The sequence below is a fragment of the Oncorhynchus nerka genome, linkage group LG6 (assembly GCF_034236695.1).
Source record: "Oncorhynchus nerka isolate Pitt River linkage group LG6, Oner_Uvic_2.0, whole genome shotgun sequence".
Taxonomy (NCBI): domain Eukaryota; kingdom Metazoa; phylum Chordata; class Actinopteri; order Salmoniformes; family Salmonidae; genus Oncorhynchus; species Oncorhynchus nerka.
Window position 1 is genome coordinate 9,506,928 of NC_088401.1, and position 24,602 is coordinate 9,531,529.

Below are 24,602 nucleotides of genomic sequence, written 5' to 3' on the forward strand. Positions count from 1 at the left end.
GACCACACTAGATCAGGTGACTACTCTGTCTATCAGACCACACTAGATCAGGTGACTACTCTGTCTATCAGACCACACTAGATCAGGTGACTACTCTGTCTATCAGACCACACTAGATCAGGTGACTACTCTCTCAGACCACACTAGATCAGGTGACTACTCTCTCAGACCACACTAGATCAGGTGACTACTCTCTCAGACCACACTAGATCAGGTGACTACTCTCTCAGACCACACTAGATCAGGTGACTACTCTCTCAGACCACACTAGATCAGGTGACTACTCTTAGATAAAAAATAAAAAAAACTCACCTTGTTTCTCTCGCTCAACTTTGTTATTGAAAATCTAGCTAGCAAGCAAGAGAATTTGGCTCATGAGATAATTACTAACCAGAAATTAATGGACATATATTTGATGTTCTTTAATGATTTATGTTTATTGACAAACACCTCAGAACTCTATAAACTTAAATAAACAATACAAATAAATATGAATAAACTATAAGCAATTCAGAAGGGGGACATTTGCACTGTGAAGAACATGTGGTTAAGTATCTGATTATCCTTCCATTATTAACAAATACCCACTTAATTAATAATAGTGTCATCTAGTATTATGCACAGTAAATACAGCTGGAATTGAAGCCGTTGTATTCTGTCTCCTTAGCAAATTGACTCCTGCCTCACCCACATTCTAACACGTCACCTGTGTATCCAGTGTCATTTCAAAGCTGAACTTGAACATTTTCGCTCTTAATTCTGTGAAGAACATAAGGTGTTTATTCTCTGGTGAAACAGAGCAGTACCTGCTTTTAGAAACAGCTAGGCTGCCCACGACAGCTGAAACAGAGCAGTACCTCGTTCTCCAAACAGCTAGACTGCCCACGACAGCTGAAACAGAGCAGTACCTCGTTCTCCAAACAGCTAGACTGCCCACGACAGCTGAAACAGAGTAGTACCTGCTTTTCCAAACAGCTAGGCTGCCCACGACAGCTGAAACAGAGTAGTACCTGCTTTTCCAAACAGCTAGGCTGCCCACGACAGCTGAAACAGAGTAGTACCTGCTTTTCCAAACAGCTAGGCTGCCCACGACAGCTGAAACAGAGCAGTACCTGCTTTTACAAACAGCTAGGCTGCCCACGACAGCTGAAACAGAGCAGTACCTGCTTTTACAAACAGCTAGGCTGCCCACGACAGCTGAAACAGAGCAGTACCTGCTTTTACAAACAGCTAGGCTGCCCACGACAGCTGAAACAGAGCAGTACCGGCTTTTACAAACAGCTAGACTGCCCACGACAGCTGAAACAGAGCAGTACCTTGTTCTCCAAACAGCTAGGCTGCCCACGACAGCTGAAACAGAGCAGTACCTTGTTCTCCAAACAGCTAGGCTGCCCACGACAGCTGAAACAGAGCAATACCTTGTTCTCCAAACAGCTAGACTGCCCACGACAGCTGAAACAGAGCAGTACCTGCTTTTACAAACAGCTAGACTGCCCACGACAGCTGAAACAGAGCAGTACCTGCTTTTACAAACAGCTAGACTGCCCACGACAGCTGAAACAGAGCAGTACCTCGTTCTCCAAACAGCTAGGCTGCCCACGACAGCTGAAACAGAGCAGTACCTGCTTTTACAAACAGCTAGGCTGCCCACGACAGCTGAAACAGAGCAGTATCTGTTTTTACAAACAGCTAGACTGCCCACGACAGCTGAAACAGAGCAGTACCTGCTTTTACAAACAGCTAGGCTGCCCACGACAGCTGAAACAGAGCAGTACCTTGTTCTCCAAACAGCTAGGCTGCCCACGACAGCTGAAACAGAGCAGTACCTTGTTCTCCAAACAGCTAGGCTGCCCACGACAGCTGAAACAGAGCAATACCTTGTTCTCCAAACAGCTAGACTGCCCACGACAGCTGAAACAGAGCAGTACCTGCTTTTACAAACAGCTAGACTGCCCACGACAGCTGAAACAGAGCAGTACCTGCTTTTACAAACAGCTAGGCTGCCCACGACAGCTGAAACAGAGCAGTACCTTGTTCTCCAAACAGCTAGGCTGCCCACGACAGCTGAAACAGAGCAGTACCTTGTTCTCCAAACAGCTAGGCTGCCCACGACAGCTGAAACAGAGCAATACCTTGTTCTCCAAACAGCTAGACTGCCCACGACAGCTGAAACAGAGCAGTACCTTGTTTTCCAAACAGCTAGGCTGCCCACGACAGCTGAAACAGAGCAGTACCTCGTTCTCCAAACAGCTAGGCTGCCCACGACCGCTGAAACAGAGCAGTACCTTGTTCTCCAAACAGCTAGGCTGCCCACGACAGCTGAAACAGAGCAATACCCCTGACTGGATGTGTTTTGTTTGTCGCACACCATTTCCAAGTAAAATCTACACCCCTCAAACTCAACTCTGGACCTGGAAACCAGTTCCACTGCTTTGTTTCATTATTCCCTCTCTAATCAGGGACTGATTTAGACCTGGGACATCAGTTCTACTGCATTGTTTCATTCTTCCCTCTCTAATCAGGGACTGATTTAGACCTGGGACACCAGTTCCACTGCATTGTTTCATTGTTCCCTCTCTAATCAGGGACTGATTTAGACCTGGGACATCAGTTCTACTGCATTGTTTCATTGTTCCCTCTCTAATCAGGGACTGATTTAGACCTGGGACATCAGTTCCACTGCATTGTTTCATTATTCCCTCTCTAATCAGGGACTGATTTAGACCTGGGACATCAGTTCTACTGCATTGTTTCATTATTCCCTCTCTAATCAGGGACTGATTTAGACCTGGGACATCAGGTCCACTGCATTGTTTCATTCTTCCCTCTCTAATCAGGGACTGATTTAGACCTGGGACATCAGTTCTACTGCATTGTTTCATTGTTCCCTCTCTAATCAGGGACTGATTTAGACCTGGGACATCAGTTCCACTGCATTGTTTCATTCTTCCCTCTCTAATCAGGGACTGATTTAGACCTGGGACATCAGTTCCACTGCATTGTTTCATTGTTCCCTCTCTAATCAGGGACTGATTTAGACCTGGGACATCAGTTCCACTGCACTGTTTCATTGTTCCCTCTCTAATCAGGGACTGATTTAGACCTGGGACATCAGTTCCACTGCATTGTTTAATTGTTCCCTCTCTAATCGGGGACTGATTTAGACCTGGGGACAATTCATTACCAGGTAGAACAGAAAACCAGCAGGCTCCGGATCTCGTAGGGTTGAGGACTCCTGCCCTAAACACTGTCGTGTGTCAAAAGCCAAGGAGGCCGGACGTTTCTGAGGTCCTGGAACCGGTCAGCCCGGCACCGACGATCATACTGCGCTGAAAGTCGCTTAGGTCACTCGTTTTGCCCATTCTAACGTCCAATCAAACAGTAACTGAATTTATATAGCAAACCACGTGACTCACTGTCTGTATGATCTAAATATTTGTGTGAACTGGGCGGTGTACCTAATGACTGTTAAAAGCATTTGTTGCTAATTGAATTCATTATTTAAATGATGATGCGATTTTGTAAGCCTATATGTACTGTTTAAACATGAAGCTTTCTTCTCTGCATACAATTTCGCAGTTTTATGCATATGCCTGATAACTGATTTGTTTGCAAATGAGAGATTATTGAATTGTCTGAGATAATAATTTCAAATAAATATTTTCTGTAACAATGATTGATTTTTTTGCGAAATATGCACGACTCTTCTTTAAGATAAAAGACGTGTCTTTTTAAATTATCACAATTATTTATTTCATATGTACACTTTGTATAAAAAACAAGTTTGTCGAAAAAATGAGTTTGTCTATAATTTGTACAGGATGCAACAGTGCCCCTTACATCTAGTAACACCTGAGAACTGGACGGATTGTAGTTAGTTTGAACAATAGATAAGTAATGCATAACTAAATTAGCCTCAACTTTCTCCCAAAGTTAAAATCATCAGGTCGTTTTGTTACTTTCAAACATATGTAGAGGTGGAAAATAATCTAATTTAGAACTTAGAACATCTGCTGAAGTTCCATTGCTTCTAGATCACTTCTTAGTTAACCGATTCCATTTCCCCTTCTCTACTTCTCTACTAAACTGAAAATAGCCCTGATACACTTCAGCCATAACAGATGTTGTTACGAGATGACTTCCTAAACGGGTATATCGTAGCAAGTTACAAACTCTTTTCTTCTAGGAAATGCACAATAACTTATTACAAAATCATATGGTAGATTATATATACAGTAACTCCAATCGTATATTCATAACTTAATAATTTCGGATGATTTCCACCGTCTGAAGACGAAGAATACCAACAGCAGCTGACCCTTCAGTAGCTGCATTGTAACAGTCAATCAATCATCCTGACCGGTTAAATAAATCAATTAAATAACTTATCAATATAGCTGTGTCTCAAAGATTGAATTAAACATAATCAATACACAATCCACAACAGTGATGACACAATACTTTCTGTAAATTCTGTCCTTGATAGTTGTTGAAAAGATAACAGACCATTGCCATGACGCTAGATGAAGGAATAGCCAATGGGGTCTTCGTGCTTTGTGAGAAATACCGTAACCCACCAATCTCCAACAGCGTTTCCGGCAGGTTGATGCCTCTAATACTCCTCAGGCAGAATGGTAAACGTTTTCTCGTGTGGTCAGAGGAGGAGTGGGATAATTGGCATGCGCAGGTGTGGGTAGTCCTTAAACTCCCTGGTGTAGGCTTTATGCTTCCCATTGGCCCAGATGGTCATCTGGATCAAACCAAAGAAGGTGAACAAGGCCACTGTGGAGAGACAGATCCAAAACATATTGTACCTTAGTGGCAGCACAGTGCAACACACACACACACACACACACACGAGTAATGGGATATAAATGAGTGACGAGTAGTGGGGATATAAATGAGTGATGAGTAGTGGGATATAAATGAGTGATGAGTAGTGGGATATAAATGAGTGATGAGTAGTGGGGATATAAATGAGTGACGAGTAGTGGGATATAAATGAGTGACGAGTAATGGGATATAAATGAGTGATGAGTAGTGGGGATATAAATGAGTGACGAGTAGTGGGATATAAATGAGTGATGAGTAGTGGGGATATAAATGAGTGACGAGTAGTGGGATATAAATGAGTGACGAGTAGTGGGATATAAATGAGTGATGAGTAGTGGGGATATAAATGAGTGACGAGTAGTGGGATATAAATGAGTGATGAGTAGTGGGGATATAAATGAGTAGTGGGGATATAAATGAGTGATGAGTAGTGGGATATAAATGAGTGATGAGTAGTGGGATATAAATGAGTGACGAGTAGTGGGGATATAAATGAGAGGATATAAGTGTGGGATATAAATGAGTGAGTGAGGTAGGGGATATAAATGAGTGACGAGTAGTGGGATATAAATGAGTGATGAGTAGTGGGGATATAAATGAGTAGTGGGGATATAAATGAGTGATGAGTAGTGGGATATAAATGAGTGATGAGTAGTGGGATATAAATGAGTGACGAGTAGTGGGATATAAATGAGTGACGAGTAGTGGGATATAAATGAGTGACGAGTAGTGGGATATAAATGAGTGATGAGTAGTGGGATATAAATGAGTAGTGGGGATATAAATGAGTAGTGGGATATAAATGAGTGACGAGTAGTGGGATATAAATGAGTAGTGGGATATAAATGAGTGATGAGTAGTGGGATATAAATGAGTGATGAGTAGTGGGATATAAATGAGTAGTGGGATATAAATGAGATGAGTAGTGGGATATAAATGAGTGATGAGTAGTGGGATATAAATGAGTAGTGGGATATAAATGAGTGATGAGTAGTGGGATATAAATGAGTGATGAGTAGTGGGATATAAATGAGTGATGAGTAGTGGGATATAAATGAGTAGTGGGATATAAATGAGTGATGAGTAGTGGGATATAAATGAGTAGTGGGATATAAATGAGTGATGAGTAGTGGGATATAAATGAGTAGTGGGATATAAATGAGTAGTGGGATATAAATGAGTGACGAGTAGTGGGGATATAAATGAGTAGTGGGATATAAATGAGTAGTGGGATATAAATGAGTGATGAGTAGTGGGGATATAAATGAGTGATGAGTAGTGGGGATATAAATGAGTGACGAGTAGTGGGAATATAAATGAGTGATGAGTAGTGGGATATACATGAGTGATGAGTAGTGGGATATAAATGAGTGACGAGTAGTGGGAATATAAATGAGTAGTGGGATATAAATGAGTGACGAGTAGTGGGATATAAATGAGTAGTGGGATATAAATGAGTAGTGGGATATAAATGAGTGATGAGTAGTGGGATATAAATGAGTAGTGGGATATAAATGAGTGATGAGTAGTGGGATATAAATGAGTGATGAGTAGTGGGATATAAATGAGTAGTGGGATATAAATGAGTGATGAGTAGTGGGATATAAATGAGTAGTGGGATATAAATGAGTGACGAGTAGTGGGATATAAATGAGTGACTAGTAGTGGGGATATAAATGAGTAGTGGGATATAAATGAGTAGTGGGATATAAATGAGTGATGAGTAGTGGGGATATAAATGAGTAGTGGGATATAAATGAGTGATGAGTAGTGGGGATATAAATGAGTGATGAGTAGTGGGGATATAAATGAGTGATGAGTAGTGGGGATATAAATGAGTGATGAGTAGTGGGGATATAAATGAGTGATGAGTAGTGGGGATATAAATGAGTAGTGGGATATAAATGAGTGACGAGTAGTGGGGATATAAATGAGTAGTGGGATATAAATGAGTGACGAGTAGTGGGGATATAAATGAGTGACGAGTAGTGGGAATATAAATGAGTGATGAGTAGTGGGATATACATGAGTGATGAGTAGTGGGAATATAAATGAGTAGTGGGATATAAATGAGTGACGAGTAGTGGGAATATAAATGAGTAGTGGGATATAAATGAGTGACGAGTAGTGGGGATATAAATGAGTAGTGGGATATAAATGAGTGACGAGTAGTGGGAATATAAATGAGTAGTGGGATATAAATGAGTGACGAGTAGTGGGATATAAATGAGTAGTGGGATATAAATGAGTGACTAGTAGTGGGGATATAAATGAGTAGTGGGATATAAATGAGTAGTGGGATATAAATGAGTAGTGGGGATATAAATGAGTAGTGGGATATAAATGAGTGACGAGTAGTGGGATATAAATGCGTGATGAGTAGTGGGATATAAATGAGTGACGAGTAGTGGGAATATAAATGAGTAGTGGGATATAAATGAGTGACGAGTAGTGGGATATAAATGAGTAGTGGGATATAAATGAGTGACGAGTAGTGGGGATATAAATGAGTAGTGGGATATAAATGAGTAGTGGGATATAAATGAGTAGTGGGATATAAATGAGTAGTGGGATATAAATGCGTGATGAGTAGTGGGATATAAATGAGTGATGAGTAGTGGGGATATAAATGAGTGACGAGTAGTGGGGATATAAATGAGTAGTGGGGATATAAATGAGTGACGAGTAGTGGGATATAAATGAGTGATGAGTAGTGGGATATAAATGCGTGATGAGTAGTGGGATATAAATGAGTGATGAGTAGTGGGGATATAAATGAGTAGTGGGATATAAATGAGTGACGAGTAGTGGGGATATAAATGAGTAGTGGGATATAAATGAGTGACGAGTAGTGGGGATATAAATGAGTGACGAGTAGTGGGATATAAATGAGTAGTGGGATATAAATGAGTGACGAGTAGTGGGATATAAATGAGTGATGAGTAGTGGGAATATAAATGCGTGAGTAAAATTACCAAAGTATTCATTAAATATGGGAAATAAAATAGGATCTGAGTCGACTGACCTGGAAGACACTGGGTCATGACAGAGAAACTTGCCCAGGCTCCTACCTAAATGAAAGAAATACCCATAACCTGTAACACCATTGATCATTTCAGAAACCATAACCATTAAGTCACAACATGTTGTAGCCATAGAAACAGGATCTATTTATATGGTCCATAGCCTTCATCCTTACCTCGTAGGTATAATTGGGGCAAGACACGAGGAAGAAGAGCCATGTGAATGGGTTCTTCGTCGGGCGAGGGAACTTTCTGCACTTGGACCCACCTTCTGCCTTGAGGTTATTGAGGGCCACGTGAATGGAGAAATTACCAGCCTCACAAAGCTACAGTCAAAACACAACATCCCGTTTAACACGCCTCAAAGTCATCTGTAATAATTATTTCTCGTGTTCATCACCCTCATCGGGTGTTTTGTCAACCAATACATACCAGAAATATAGCCAGTGCGTAGTTCACCTGCATGTCCCCATACGCTGTGGAGAGACATAAACCATTTGGTTAGCTGGATGTCTGGTTGAGAGAAGTGATAGTGTTATTATTCAGATATACCTGCGTATAAAGAGTTGAGGAGGGGGCTGTATGTCTTGTTGAGGCACTGAGTGGTCGGTTTGAATGATAGAGGACTTACATGGAGGCGTGTACAGTGGATGGTTGATGTAGAAGGCCAACCACGCAGAGAAGGTCCAGTAATACACACAGCTCTGACAGAGAGGAAAACACCAGTAATACACACAGCTCTGACAGAGAGGGAAACACCAGTAATACACACAGCTCTGACAGAGAGGGAAACACCAGTAATACACACAGCTCTGACAGAGAGAGAAACACCAGTAATACACACAGCTCTGACAGAGAGGGAAACACCAGTAATACACACAGCTCTGACAGAGAGGAAAACACCAGTAATACACACAGCTCTGACAGAGAGAGAGGAAACACCAGTAATACACACAGCTCTGACAGAGAGGGAAACACCAGTAATACACACAGCTCTGACAGAGAGAGAAACACCAGTAATACACACAGCTCTGACAGAGAGAGAGATAACACCAGTAATACACACAGCTCTGACAGAGAGAAAACACCAGTAATACACACAGCTCTGACAGAGCACCAGTAATACACACAGCTCTGACAGAGAGAAACACCAGTAATACACACAGCTCTGACAGAGAGAGAACACCAGTAATACACACAGCTCTGACAGAGAGGAAAACACCAGTAATACACAGCTCTGACAGATAAAACACCAGTAATACACACAGCTCTGACAGAGAGAGAGAAACACCAGTAATACACACAGCTCTGACAGAGAGAGAGAAACACCAGTAATACACACAGCTCTGACAGAAAGAGAGAGAAACACCAGTAATACACACAGCTCTGACAGAGAGAGAGAGAAACACCAGTAATACACACAGCTCTGACAGAGAGAGAGGAAAACACCAGTAATACACACAGCTCTGACAGAAAGAGAGAGAAGCACCAGTAATACACACAGCTCTGACAGAGAGGAAAACACCAGTAATACACACAGCTCTGACAGAAAGAGAGAGAAACACCAGTAATACACACAGCTCTGACAGAAAGAGAGAGAAACACCAGTAATGACACAGCTCTGACAGAGAGAGAAACACCAGTAATACACACAGCTCTGACAGAGAGAGAGAAACACCAGTAATACACACAGCTCTGACAGAGAGAGAGAAACACCAGTAATACACACAGCTCTGACAGAGAGAGTGGGGACACACAGCTCTGACAGAGAGAGAGAGAAACACCAGTAATACACACAGCTCTGACAGAGAGAGAGAAACACCAGTAATACACACAGCTCTGACAGAGAGAGAGAAACACCAGTAATACACACAGCTCTGACAGAGAGAGAGAAACACCAGTAATACATCTGACAGAAAGAGAGAAACACCAGTAATACACACAGCTCTGACAGAAGAGAGAGAACACCAGTAATACACACAGCTCTGACAGAGAGAGAGAAACACCAGTAATACACACAGCTCTGACAGAAAGAGGAAACACCAGTAATACACACAGCTCTGACAGAGAGAGAAAACACCAGTAATACACACAGCTCTGACAGAGAGAAGAGAAAACCAGTAATACACACAGCTCTGACAGAAGAGAAAACACCAGTAATACACACAGCTCTGACAGAGAGAGAGAAAAACACCAGTAATACACACAGCTCTGACAGAGAGAGGAAACACCAGTAATACACACAGCTCTGACAGAAGAGAAACACCAGTAATACACACAGCTCTGACAGAGAGAGAGAAACACCAGTAATACACACAGCTCTGACAGAGAGAGAGAAACACCAGTAATACACACAGCTCTGACAGAGAGAGAGGGAACACCAGTAATACACACAGCTCTGACAGAGAGAGAGAAACACCAGTAATACACACAGCTCTGACAGAGAGAGAGAGAAACACCAGTAATACACACAGCTCTGACAGAGAGAGGAAACACCAGTAATACACACAGCTCTGACAGAGAGAAGCACCAGTAATACACACAGCTCTGACAGAGAGAGAGGGAAACACCAGTAATACACACAGCTCTGACAGAGAGGAAAACACCAGTAATACACACAGCTCTGACAGAGAGGAAAACACCAGTAATACACACAGCTCTGACAGAGAGAGAAACACCAGTAATACACACAGCTCTGACAGAGAGAGAGAAACACCAGTAATACACACAGCTCTGACAGAGAGGGAAACACCAGTAATACACACAGCTCTGACAGAGAGAGAGAGAAACACCAGTAATACACACAGCTCTGACAGAGTAGAGAGGAAACAAAAATGCACCAGTAATACACACAGCTCTGACAGAGAGAGAAACACCAGTAATACACACAGCTCTGACAGAGAGAGAAAACACCAGTAATACACACAGCTCTGACAGAGAGAGAGAAAACACCAGTAATACACACAGCTCTGACAGAGAGAGAGAAACACCAGTAATACACACAGCTCTGACAGAGAGAAAACACCAGTAAACACAGCTCTGACAGAGAAGAAAACACCAGTAATACACACAGCTCTGACAGAGAGAGAGGGGAGTAATACACACAGCTCTGACAGAGAGAGAAGAAACACCAGTAATACACACAGCTCTGACAGAGAGAGAGAAACACCAGTAATACACACAGCTCTGACAGAGAGAGCTCTGAATAGTAATACACACAGCTCTGACAGAGAGAGGGACCAGTAATACACACAGCTCTGACAGAAAGAGGGAAACACCAGTAATACACACAGCTCTGACAGAGAGAGAAACACCAGTAATACACACAGCTCTGACAGAGAGAGAAACACCAGTAATACACACAGCTCTGACAGAGAAGAGGAACACCAGTAATACACACAGCTCTGACAGAGAGGGAGACACCAGTAATACACACAGCTCTGACAGAGAGAGAAACACCAGTAATACACACAGCTCTGACAGAAAGAGAGAGAGGAACACCAGTAATACACACAGCTCTGACAGAGAGAGAAAAACACCAGTAATACACACAGCTCTGACAGAGAGAGGGAGACACTAATGACAGAGACAGAGAGGGAAACACCAGTAATACACACAGCTCTGACAGAGAGAGAGAAACACCAGTAATACACACAGCTCTGACAGAGAGAGAGAAACACCAGTAATACACACAGCTCTGACAGAGAGAGAGAAACACCAGTAATACACACAGCTCTGACAGAGAGAGACACCAGTAATACACACAGCTCTGACAGAGAGAGAAACACCAGTAATGCTCTGACAGAGAAACACCAGTAATACACACAGCTCTGACAGAGAGAGAGAAACACCAGTAATACACACAGCTCTGACAGAGAGAGAGAGAAACACCAGTAATACACACAGCTCTGACAGAGAGAGAGGGAAGCACCAGTAATACACACAGCTCTGACAGAGAGAGAAACACCAGTAATACACACAGCTCTGACAGAGAGAGAGAAACACCAGTAATACACACAGCTCTGACAGAGAGAGAGAAACACCAGTAATACACACAGCTCTGACAGAGAGAAAGAAACACCAGTAATACACACAGCTCTGACAGAGAAGAGAAAACACCAGTCTGACAGACAGCACTGACAGAGAAGAGAAACACCAGTAATACACACAGCTCTGACAGAGAGAGAAACACCAGTAATACACACAGCTCTGACAGAGAGAGAGGAGAAACACCAGTAATACACACAGCTCTGACAGAGAGAGAGAAAACACCAGTAATACACACAGCTCTGACAGAGAGAGAGAAACACCAGTAATACACACAGCTCTGACAGAGAGAGAGACACCAGTAATACACAGCTCTGACAGAGAGAGAGAAACACCAGTAATACACACAGCTCTGACAGAGAGAGGAAACACCAGTAATACACACAGCTCTGACAGAGAGAGAACACCAGTAATACACACAGCTCTGACAGAGAGAGAGAACACCAGTAATACACAGCTCTGACAGAGAGAGAAACACCAGTAATACACACAGCTCTGACAGAGAGAGAAGAGTAATACACCAGTCTGAATACACAGTAATAGCTCTGACAGAGGAGAAACACCAGTAATACACACAGCTCTGACAGAGAGAGAATGAGACACCAGTAATACACACAGCTCTGACAGAGAGAGAGAAACACCAGTAATACACACAGCTCTGACAGAGAGAGAAACACCAGTAATACACACAGCTCTGACAGAAAGAGAAACACCAGTAATACACACAGCTCTGACAGAGAGAGAGAGAGAAACACCAGTAATACACACAGCTCTGACAGAGAGAGAGAAACACCAGTAATACACACAGCTCTGACAGAGAGAGAGAAACACCAGTAATACACACAGCTCTGACAGAGAGAGAAACACCAGTAATACACACAGCTCTGACAGAGAGAGAGGGAGACACCAGTAATACACACAGCTCTGACAGAGAGGAAAACACCAGTAATACACACAGCTCTGACAGAGAGAGAAACACCAGTAACACACCACAGTAATACACACAGCTCTGACAGAGAGAGAAACACCAGTAATACACACAGCTCTGACAGAGAGAGAGAGAAACACCAGTAATACACACAGCTCTGACAGAGAGAGAGGAAACACCAGTAATACACACAGCTCTGACAGAAAGAGAGAGAAACACCAGTAATACACACAGCTCTGACAGAGAGAGAGGGAAACACCAGTAATAACACAGCTCTGACAGAAGAGAAACACCAGTAATACACACAGCTCTGACAGAGAGAGAAAACACCAGTAATACACACAGCTCTGACAGAAAGAGAAACACCAGTAAACACCAGTAATAACACACAGCTCTGACAGAGAGAGAAACACCAGTAATACACACAGCTCTGACAGAGAGAGAAACACCAGTAATACACACAGCTCTGACAGAGAGAGAAACACCAGTAATACACAGCTCTGACAGAGAAAACACCAGTAATACTGCTCTGACAGAGAGAGAGAAACACCAGTAATACACACAGCTCTGACAGAGAGAGAGAAACACCAGTAATACACACAGCTCTGACAGAGAACACCAGTAATACACACAGCTCTGACAGAGAGAGAAACACCAGTAATACACACAGCTCTGACAGAGAAGAGAAACACCAGTAATACACACAGCTCTGACAGAGAGAGAGAAACACCAGTAATACACACAGCTCTGACAGAGAGAGAAACACCAGTAATACACACAGCTCTGACAGAGAGGAGAAACACCAGTAATACACACAGCTCTGACAGAGAGGGAAACACCACACAGCTCTGACAGAGAGAGAAACACCAGTAATACACACAGCTCTGACAGAGAGAGAAACACCAGTAATACACACAGCTCTGACAGAGAGAGAGAGAAACACCAGTAATACACACAGCTCTGACAGAGAGAGAGAACACCAGTAATACACACAGCTCTGACAGAGAGAGAGAGAAACACCAGTAATACACACAGCTCTGACAGAGAGAGAGAAAACACCAGTAATACACACAGCTCTGACAGAAGAGAAACACCAGTAATACACACAGCTCTGACAGAGAGAGAAACACCAGTAATACACACAGCTCTGACAGAGAGAGAGAAACACCAGTAATACACACAGCTCTGACAGAGAGAGAAACACCAGTAATACACACAGCTCTGACAGAGAGAGACCAGTAGAAGCTCTGACACCAGTAATACACACAGCTCTGACAGAGAGAGAGGGAACACCAGTAATACACACAGCTCTGACAGAGAGGGAAAACACCAGTAATACACACAGCTCTGACAGAGAGAGAGAAACACCAGTAATACACACAGCTCTGACAGAGAGAGAGAGAAACACCAGTAATACACACAGCTCTGACAGAGAGAAACACCAGTATCTGACAGAGAGGGAAACACCAGTAATACACACAGCTCTGACAGAGAGAGAGAGAAACACCAGTAATACACACAGCTCTGACAGAGAGAGAAAACACCAGCTCTGACAGAGAGAAAAGCACCAGTAATACACACAGCTCTGACAGAAGAGAAACACCAGTAATACACACAGCTCTGACAGAGAGAGAAACACCAGTAATACACACAGCTCTGACAGAGAGAGGAGAAACACCAGTAATACACACAGCTCTGACAGAGAGAGAGAAACACCAGTAATACACACAGCTCTGACAGAGAGAGAAACACCAGTAATACACACAGCTCTGACAGAGAGGGAAACACCAGTAATACACACAGCTCTGACAGAGAGAGAGGGAGACACCAGTAATACACACAGCTCTGACAGAGAGAGAAACACCAGTAATACACACAGCTCTGACAGAGAGAGAAACACCAGTAATACACACAGCTCTGACAGAGAGAGAGAGACACCAGTAATACACACAGCTCTGACAGAGAGAGAGAAACACCAGTAATACACACAGCTCTGACAGAGAGAGAGAGAAACACCAGTAATACACACAGCTCTGACAGAGAGAGAGACACCAGTAATACACACAGCTCTGACAGAGAGAGAGGAGACACCAGTAATACACACAGCTCTGACAGAAAGAGAGACACCAGTAATACACACAGCTCTGACAGAGAGAGAAACACCAGTAATACACACAGCTCTGACAGAGAGAGAGAGAAACACCAGTAATACACACAGCTCTGACAGAGAGGGAAGCACCAGTAATACACACAGCTCTGACAGAAAGAGAGAGAAACACCAGTAATACACACAGCTCTGACAGAAGAGAAACACCAGTAATACACACAGCTCTGACAGAGAGAGAAACACCAGTAATACACACAGCTCTGACAGAGAGAGAGGAAAACACCAGTAATACACACAGCTCTGACAGAGAGAGAAACACCAGTAATACACACAGCTCTGACAGAGAGAGAGAAACACCAGTAATACACACAGCTCTGACAGAGAGAGAGACCAGTAATACACACAGCTCTGAAGAGAGGAGACACCAGTAATACACACAGCTCTGACAGAGAGAGAAACACCAGTAATACACACAGCTCTGACAGAGAGAGAGAAACACCAGTAATACACACAGCTCTGACAGAGAGAGAGAAAACACCAGTAATACACACAGCTCTGACAGAGAGAGAAACACCAGTAATACACACAGCTCTGACAGAGAGAGAAACACCAGTAATACACACAGCTCTGACAGAGAGAGAAGACACCAGTAATACACACAGCTCTGACAGAGAGAGAGAGACACCAGTAATACACACAGCTCTGACAGAGAGAGAGAAACACCAGTAATACACACAGCTCTGACAGAGAGAGAGGGAGACACCAGTAATACACACAGCTCTGACAGAGAGAGAGAAAACACCAGTAATACACACAGCTCTGACAGAGAGAGAGGGAGACACCAGTAATACACACAGCTCTGACAGAGAGAGAGGGAGACACCAGTAATACACACAGCTCTGACAGAGAGAAACACCAGTAATACACACAGCTCTGACAGAGAGAGAAACACCAGTAATACACACAGCTCTGACAGAAAGAGAGGGAAGCACCAGTAATACACACAGCTCTGACAGAGAGAGAGAGAAACACCAGTAATACACACAGCTCTGACAGAAAGAGAGGGAAGCACCAGTAATACACACAGCTCTGACAGAGAGGGAAGCACCAGTAATACACACAGCTCAGACAGAAAGAGAGAGAAACACCAGTAATACACACAGCTCTGACAGAAAGAGAAACACCAGTAATACACACAGCTCTGACAGAGAGAGAGTGAGACACCAGTAATACACACAGCTCTGACAGAAAGAGAAACACCAGTAATACACACAGCTCTGACAGAGAGAGAAACACCAGTAATACACACAGCTCTGACAGAGAGAGAGGAAAACACCAGTAAATCACACTGTCAATTTGGTAGTGTTTCTAACCTTTATTTAACTAGGCAAGTCAGTTAAGAACAAATTCTTATTTTACAATGACGGCCTACACCGGGCCAAAACCTGGACGGTACTGGGCCAATTATGCAGCGTCCTATGGGACTCTCAGTCAACGGCCGGTTGTGATACAGCCTGGATTCAAACCAGTAGTGACGCCTCAAGCACTGAGATGCAGTGCCCTTAGACCACTGTGCCAATCGGGAGGCCAATATATTGTAAAAATAAATATTTTGAATGAGATCCTGATGTACTGCAGATAATACTGCAGATAATACTGCAGATAATACGGCAGATAATACTGAAGATAGTACTGCAGATAATACTGCAGGTAGTACTGCAGATAATACTGCAGATAATACTGCAGGTAGTACTGCAGTAGTAGCAGTGTATTAAAAACCTTTGCTAGGACAAAGACAGAAGGTGACTATGTTTTGTATTGAGAATGTGAGGAGCAGTGGTTGTCATTGTCCTTATACTGTAAATTATGACACAGATTTAAAATAGCACTGTAAAGTACGCTAGTGATACTGTAAAATACATGGCTTGGAAGTAAAGTAGCCCACGTTGGAGCAGAGGAAGTTCGTACCCTGACTGTAGTCCTGAGAGGCACGGTGCCATGGGAGAACCGGTGCACAAAGACGGTCTCAATCAATCTCTTGATGTAGTGGCAGGTGTGACAGGCACAGGCTAGTCTGAAGGAGAGAGAGAGAGAGACGAGAGAGAGATAGGTGGGGGGAGAGAGAGAGAGACACGAGAGATAGGTGGGGAGAGAGAGAGAGAGAGAGACGAGAGATAGGTGGGGAGAGAGAGAGAGAGAGAGACGAGAGATAGGTGGGGAGAGAGAGAGAGAGAGACGAGAGATAGGTGGGGAGAGAGAGAGACGAGAGAGAGATAGGTGGGGGAGAGAGAGAGAGAGACACGAGAGATAGGTGGGGGGAGAGAGAGAGACACGAGAGATAGGTGGGGAGAGAGAGAGAGACGAGAGATAGGTGGGGAGAGAGAGAGAGAGAGAGACGAGAGGGAGCGAGAGAGAGGTGGGGGAGAGAGAGAGAGACGAGAGGGAGCGAGAGAGGGGTGGGGAGAGGGAGAGAGAGACAGCGAGGTGGGGGAGAGAGAGGTGGGGGAGAGAGAGAGGTGGGGAGAGAGAGAGAGTGGTGGGGAGAGAGAGAAAGGTGGGGTGAGAGAGAGAGAGAGCGAAAGAGAGGTGGGGAGAGAGAGAAAGGTGGGGGAGAGCGAGAGAGGAGGGGGAGAGAGAGGTGGGGGAGAGAGAGGAGGGGGAGAGGGAGAGAGAGCGATGAGAGAGGTGGGGAGCGATAGAAAGGTGTGGGGAGAGAGACAGAGGTGGGGAGAGGGAGAAAGGTGGCGGGGGAGAGAGAGAGAGGGATGGGAGAGAGACAGAGGTGGGGAGAGGGAGAGAGAGAGAGCGAGAGAGAGAGAGGGAGAGAGAGGTGGGGGAGGAGAGGGAGGGGGAGAGAGAGAGAGCGATGAGAGAGAGCGAGAGAGAGGTGGAGAGAGAGAGAAAGGTGGGGGGAGAGAGACAGAGGTGGGGAGAGGGAGAGAAAGGTGGGGGGAGAGAGAAAGGTGGGGGAGAGAGAGAGGAGGGAGAGAGACAGAGAGGGGAGAGGGAGAGAGGTGGGGAGAGAGAGAGAGAGGTGGGGGAGAGAGAGAGAGAGGTGGTGAGAGAGAGGTGAGAGAGAGGAGTGGGGAGAGAGGTGGGGAGAGAGAGACGAGAGATAGGTGGGGAGAGAGAGAGAGATAGACGAGAGATAGGTGGGGAGAGAGAGAGACGAGAGAGAGATAGGTGGGGGAGAGAGAGAGAGACACGAGAGATAGGTGGGGGAGAGAGAGAGAGACACGAGAGATAGGTGGGGAGAGAGAGAGAGAGAGACGAGAGATAGGTGGGGAGAGAGAGAGAGAGAGACGAGAGGGAGCGAGAGAGAGGTGGGGGAGAGAGAGAGAGACGAGAGGGAGCGAGAGAGGGGTGGGGAGAGGGAGAGAGAGACAGCGAGGTGGGGGAGAGAGAGAGGTGGGGGAGAGAGAGAGGTGGAGAGAGAGAGAGAGAGCGGTGGGGAGAGAGAAAAGGTGGGGTGAGAGAGAGAGAGAGCGAAAGAGAGTGGGGAGAGAGAGAAAGGTGGGGGGAGAGCGAGAGAGGAGGGGGAGAGAGAGGTGGGGGAGAGAGAGGAGGGGGAGAGGGAGAGAGAGCGATGAGAGAGGTGGGGAGCGATAGAAAGGTGTGGGGAGAGAGACAGAGGTGGGGAGAGGGAGAAAGGTGGCGGGGGAGAGAGAGAGAGGGAGGGGAGAGAGACAGAGGTGGGGAGAGGGAGAGAGAGAGAGCGGCGAGAGAGAGAGGGAGAGAGAGATGGGGGGAGAGAGAGAGGGAGGGGGGGAGAGAGAGAGCGATGAGAGAGAGAGCGAGAGAGAGGTGGAGAGAGAGAGAAAGGTGGGGGGAGAGAGACAGAGGTGGGGAGAGGGAGAGAAAGGTGGGGGGAGAGAGAAAGGTGGGGGAGAGAGAGAGGAGGGGGAGAGAGACAGAGGTGGGGAGAGGGAGAGAGAGAGGTGGGGGGAGAGAGAGAGAGAGGTGGGGGAGAGAGAGAGGTGAGAGAGAGGAGTGGAGAGAGAGAGAGGAGTGGGGAGAGAGGTGGGGAGAGAGAGAGAGAGGTGGGAGAGAGAGAGAGAGAGAGGGGTGGGGAGGGAGAAAGAGACAGTGAGGTGGGGGGAGAGAGAGGTGGGGGAGAGAGAGGTATTGGGAGAGAGAGGTGGGGGAGAGAGAGGTGGGGAGAGAGAGAGAGAGAGAGAGAGTGGGGAGCGAGAGAGAGAGGTGGGGAGAGAGAGACAGTGGGGGGGAGAGAGGTGGGGAGAGAGAGAGAGAGAGGTGGGGAGAGAGAGAGAGAGAGAGAGAGGTGGGGAGCGAGAGAGAGAGGTGGGGGAGAGAGAGAGGGGAGAGAGGTGGGGAGAGGGAGAAAGAGACAGCGAGGTGAGGTGGGGGGAGAGAGAGAGAGAGAGAGAGAGAGGTGGGGAGAGAGAGAGAGTTGGGGAGAGAGAGAGAGAGAGAGAGTGGGGGGGGGAGAGATAGAAAAGTGAGGATGAGAGATGGGGACATTGGATGGAGGCAAAGAAAGAGAGAGACAGATTAATGTTAGATTGGATCTCATCTGAAGCCAATCAGTATGTTATTGGGTGTATTAGAGACTGACTTACGTGACCACTGAGTTGGAGCTGGAGGTGAAGGCATCCTGCTGTGAGTAGATATAGGGAACTCGGAAATAGAACAGAAGGTAGATAAACAGGGGGCCAATGTACTCCGCCAAAAACACCTGCCAACAGCGGAAGAGGGTGTGTAAGATGTCCGATGTGTTCATTACACATGTCAAATTAACATGAAACCTGAACTCGATACCTGAAAGAAGAGCCTCTTGTCAAATGTTAACGTCCATAAGAGTCCAAACTGCAGTTTGAATCGATAGTACTGTGTGTCACAGGCTCTTACCATTGTCCACCCGATCTGTGGACCCAGGTCCCTGAAATACATGGTTGCTGTGGTCCCAACTGGTAGGTTTTGTAATACATCGTCATCCTTAAGTGATTTTCCTTCTGAAAAATATATATATAAAAAAAAAAAACAAGATGTGAAAATGAAATGCAGAGTTTGGTTTTCCTGTTCCTATTCAAACAGACCAATGAATTCATCTTCCATGTAAAATGCCATGGATTGTAAGAATACTTCTTACATGGATTTTTTTCTTAGAACCAATCAATGTTTCCTGTTCTCTTGTCCTATAAGCTCAAGGTGACCTTACTCCTAACCTGTTTCTGTGGAGGAATAATTGAAAGTAATTTTAGTGTAAGCTCAACGGGGTAGATATTGACCCATTTAGTTTCAGCTAAATGAGATTGCCTTTCCGCTTCAAGTAACAAGCTATATTAAAGAGATTCTCCGCTACTTTTGTATTCTTTTTAGCCAGTAGTTTCTGAAAGTAGCACTCAATAGCCAAGGTCCCTGAAAAATGCATACTATGTCACATATGTGCAGATATGTGCACCATGACATTGCTCTCTCTCAGTCTCTGCTGTGTGAGCCGTTGGGCCTAACGCTGCTCAGACCTCTTGCTAGCTGCCACTCAAATGCGGTGGCAGGTAGCCTAGCTGTTAAGAGCGTTGGGCCAATAACCGAAAGGTGAAAAATCTGTCGATGTGTCCTTGAGTAAGGCACTTCTCCCTAATTGCTTCTTTAGGTCTCTCTGGATAAGAGTGTCTCCTAAATGACTTAAATGGAAAAGCTCATTGACTAGAACTCGAATTGCACTTTGAACTACACTTTGGCACATTCAGCTCAAAGCGTGAGGTTTCAAAAATACTTTTCTTAGTCGCCAAAGTACTGGAGCATGTCTTTAAGAGTGCACATGCTGGGCCTCTCGAGTGGGGCAGCGGTGTTTGCTGTGCCACTAGATATTCTGGGTTCCAGTCCAGGCTCTGTCGCAGCTGGCCATGACTGGGAGACCCATGGGGCGGGCACACAATTGGCCCAGCGTCATCCGGGTTAGGGGAAGGTTTGGCTTGCAGGGATGTCCTTGTCCCATCGTGCACTAGCAACTCCTGTGGTGGGCTGGGCGCAGTGCAAGCTGACACGGTCGCCAGGTGTACGGTGTTTCCTCCGACACATTGGTGCGGCTGGCTGCCGGGGTAAGTGGGCGTTGTGTCAAGAAGCAGTGCCGGCTTGGATGGTTTGTGTTTCGGAGGACGCACGGCTCTCGGCCTTTGCCTCTCCCGAGTCTGTATGGTAGTTGCAACGATGAGACAAGACTGTAACTACCAATTGGATACCGTGAAATTGGGGAGAAAAAAAGGGGTAAAAACAACAACCCAATCATCTCACATTACGTTGTTTAGCTTCGTACATTATATTGTCTTAAATATTGAAAGTATTCCAATGCAATCAAATGATTCAAAATAAATGAGGATGTAAAGCTGATTAACTCAACACTCTAGCAATTTTTAAAATTTTACCTTTCTTTAACTAGGCAAGTCAGTTAAAGAACAAATTCTTATTTTCAATGATGGCCTAGGAACAGTGGGTTAACTGCCTATTATCCAGCACCACCCCAACATCAACAACCTGTGAACGTTTCTATGTTCTGTTGTAAACAAAACACAGGAAGAAAAGTGTTTCCAATGACATCATCGGTGTACATCGTGTGATTTTAGCCAATTATGAGAAGGCATTGCTTACTAATTGGTGGATGATGTTAGAAAACATGTTCTTTACTACAAAACATTCGTAGTATGTTCACGTTCACGTTAATGCTGGAGATGATGAATATGGAGTTGATAGAGACAAATGATGCTCGTCGAACATCTCGTTCCAAAATCATGGGCATTAATATGGAGTTGGTCCTCCTCTTTTACTGCTATAACAGCCTCCTCTCTTCTGGGAAGACATTCCACTACATGTTGGAACATTGCAGCAGGGATTAGGCCTGGCTCGCAGTCGGCGTTCCAAATTATCCCAAAGGAGTTCGATGGGGTTGAGGTCAGTGCTCTGTGCAGGCCAGTCAAGTTCTTCCACACCAAACTCGACAAACCATTTCTGTATGGACCTCGCTTTGTGCACTGGTGCATTGTCATGCCTAAACAGGGAAGGGCCTTCCCCAAACTGTTGCCACAAAGTTGGAAGCACAGAATAGTCTAGAATGTCATTGTATGTTGTAGAGTTAAGATTTCCCCTCAATGGAACTAAGGGGCCCGAACCATGAAAAACAGTCCCAGACCATTTCCTCCTCCATCAAAATGTGCAGTTGGCTCTATGCATTGGGGAAGGTAGCGTTTTCCAGGCATTCGCCAAACCCAATAAAGCATTCTACTGCCAATGTTTGTCTATGGAGATTGCACGGCTGTGTGCTCGACTTTATACACCTGTCAGCAACGCGTGTGGCTGAAATAGGTGACAATAAACATCAACAACAACGAAAAATAGACTTCAGAAACATTTAGACTAACAGTACCAGTAGTCTAAACACATTATTCACTTACTGGGGTCGAGCTTGAGGTCCTGTCTGGCTGGATACAACTGTTGATCTGACACACACACACAGACACACACACACAGAGTATAGTTTCAGGTCTATAGTAGTAGTTCCTCACAACGGAGTAGACTTCAGCTGTAGTCTCACTGCCACCAACAGTTCTCTCTAGACGTGTGCTGTGGCTGTTTTTCATGGTTTCCTTGACTACACACACTGAACCGTTTAAAAAAAAATCTGATGTGATATTTTAGATTATGGCATTCGTCAAACCAGCTCTCATTTATAATTTCATTGATCAAGTTGATCCATACTGTACAGCCGATATATTTAATTAGGCCATAACTGTTACCTTTTATGAAGTTATTGTTACTAGACATTCTATCATGGCCGGTTGATCAATTATAGGATAATTACTAATGACATATCAATACTTACATGACTTGTGAAAAAGTCTCTTGATGTCTCCTATTGTAACATGAGGCTCCACCTGCAAATATAGAACAAATACGTCAATTCGCAATAATTATCGACTAGAGAAATTCAAGCTCAATCAGAATCATTTAACTTTGGAGTAAATCCATATTGTGATTGGGTTTGGATATACAATGCTGTACCTTATCTAGAAAACACAGCTGTTGTCTGGTCCTGCCATCTAGAACCTCCACCTGTAGGAGAAAGCACCTGGTTAGTTTCTGTATTGCAGCCGTAGTGACAGCCTCGAACCCAACCAGCATGTTCTAGATTTCAGTTTGATTTCTGTCAGAGAGAGAGAGAGACTAGTGGTAAAGCAGTGTGATCATTTGTTGATAGCATTATGCCCTGTCCGCTGACTCATCATCACGACACATTCCGATCCCAGCCTTAGTCAGTCTCACTCTCCAGGAGAACGTTCATCCCAGAATTCACAGCGGCTTTTCTAAGCATTACACAACCTACACCAGGCTTTTGTCCACTCTTAGTGTTAAATCATACCTTCATCGTTGCCACAGAGGTTTTCAACCTTTTGATGCCCCCCATCTGTCTTCTGACCGCACAAGATATGTATTGTATAGCCTCGAGTCCTAGCCTGTCTTAACCTACAGTACATTGTCACATGACCACAAGAAATAAAAGCGAAGTGCAAAAAAAGTGAAATAAAAACTTCATACTTCCTTTTAAGAAGGGTGACTTTTTTGTTTTTGCGAACAGCTTCAAGTCATAAAGGAACATGTTGGTCTAGGGGAGGTTGCAGTGAAGGCAGATCACCCCCCTCCCCATCTTAATTAGCCTTTTATTCAGGTGTTGATTTACATCACAGAAGGAGCTGTCTTCGGCGGCTGCCCTGAGAAGCACTCTGTGGTCCGTCTGTAGTGCGGAGCTCAGCCGAGCTGGCGTATCTAAATGCCTCTAACTCTATAGTGTAAAATAACCCTCTAATGGATATGCTGAATGCACAGCTAAAGAAAAGAACAGGGGGGGAGAGAGAGAGAGAGGCTCACGAAGGATGGATAATGAGTCGATTCCTTCCTCACCATTGAGGATATGTGATATGATGCAGTGCTAGGATGTTGGTATTGCATTAGAGAGGCTAGGACATAACCACCTGGTGTGGCGACACTTCTCTGAATCACAGGCGCATGTCAGGAGTTTTTTTTTCTGCCTACCCAAACTGCATTTTCAGGGGCGTTTGTTTATCCTGCTGACTGTGTGGTAGGAGAGGAGTGTCAGGGGTGTCACCATCTTTGTTTGTCCTACTGACTGTGTGGTAGGAGAGGAGTGTCAGGGGTGTCACCATCTTTGTTTATCCTACTGACTGTGTGGTAGGAGAGGAGTGTCAGGGGTGTCACCATCTTTGTTTATCCTGCTGACTGTGTGGTAGGAGAGGAGTGTCAGGGGTGTCACCATCTTTGTTTGTCCTACTGACTGTGTGGTAGGAGAGGAGTGTCAGGGGTGTCACCATCTTTGTTTTGTCCTGATGACTGTGTGGTAGGAGAGGAGTGTCAAGGGTGTCACCAGTGTGTTGTCATTTAAAACAGTGTCTCAGTGTCGTGGTGTCCTTGTAAATCTAATTATCAGAGATGTCTCTCTCCTCTCTAGGGGACACAAGGTTCTCCTTATGGATCACGGAGAGCGAGATGGAGGGGGAGAGAGAGAAGGAGGGAGAGTAACAGCTAATCTACAAACATACAAAGAATAGTTGTAATGTCAAAACCTATAATAACTGACCATACGGGAAGGGCATTTGACTTGAAGACAACAGTACGTGACATGCTGTCCGTCCGC

General features: G+C 44.9%; 1 protein-coding gene across 1 annotated transcript in view; it reads right to left on the bottom strand.

Annotated features, from left to right (window-relative positions):
• Positions 1-411: 411 nt before the first annotated feature.
• Positions 412-24,602, bottom strand: part of LOC115123622 (very-long-chain enoyl-CoA reductase-like) — a 28,817-nt gene continuing 4,626 nt past the window's right edge. The window contains exons 5-15 of the mRNA XM_065019253.1: positions 22,955-23,005; positions 22,776-22,827; positions 22,348-22,392; positions 19,808-19,911; positions 19,519-19,634; positions 16,907-17,012; positions 8,488-8,560; positions 8,289-8,332; positions 8,033-8,182; positions 7,859-7,904; positions 412-4,782 (exon numbers count right to left, since the gene is read on the bottom strand). Of these exons, the coding sequence (XP_064875325.1) occupies positions 4,655-4,782; positions 7,859-7,904; positions 8,033-8,182; positions 8,289-8,332; positions 8,488-8,560; positions 16,907-17,012; positions 19,519-19,634; positions 19,808-19,911; positions 22,348-22,392; positions 22,776-22,827; positions 22,955-23,005 (915 nt within the window). The 3' untranslated portion in view covers positions 412-4,654. The remainder of the gene's footprint in view (positions 4,783-7,858; positions 7,905-8,032; positions 8,183-8,288; positions 8,333-8,487; positions 8,561-16,906; positions 17,013-19,518; positions 19,635-19,807; positions 19,912-22,347; positions 22,393-22,775; positions 22,828-22,954; positions 23,006-24,602) is intronic.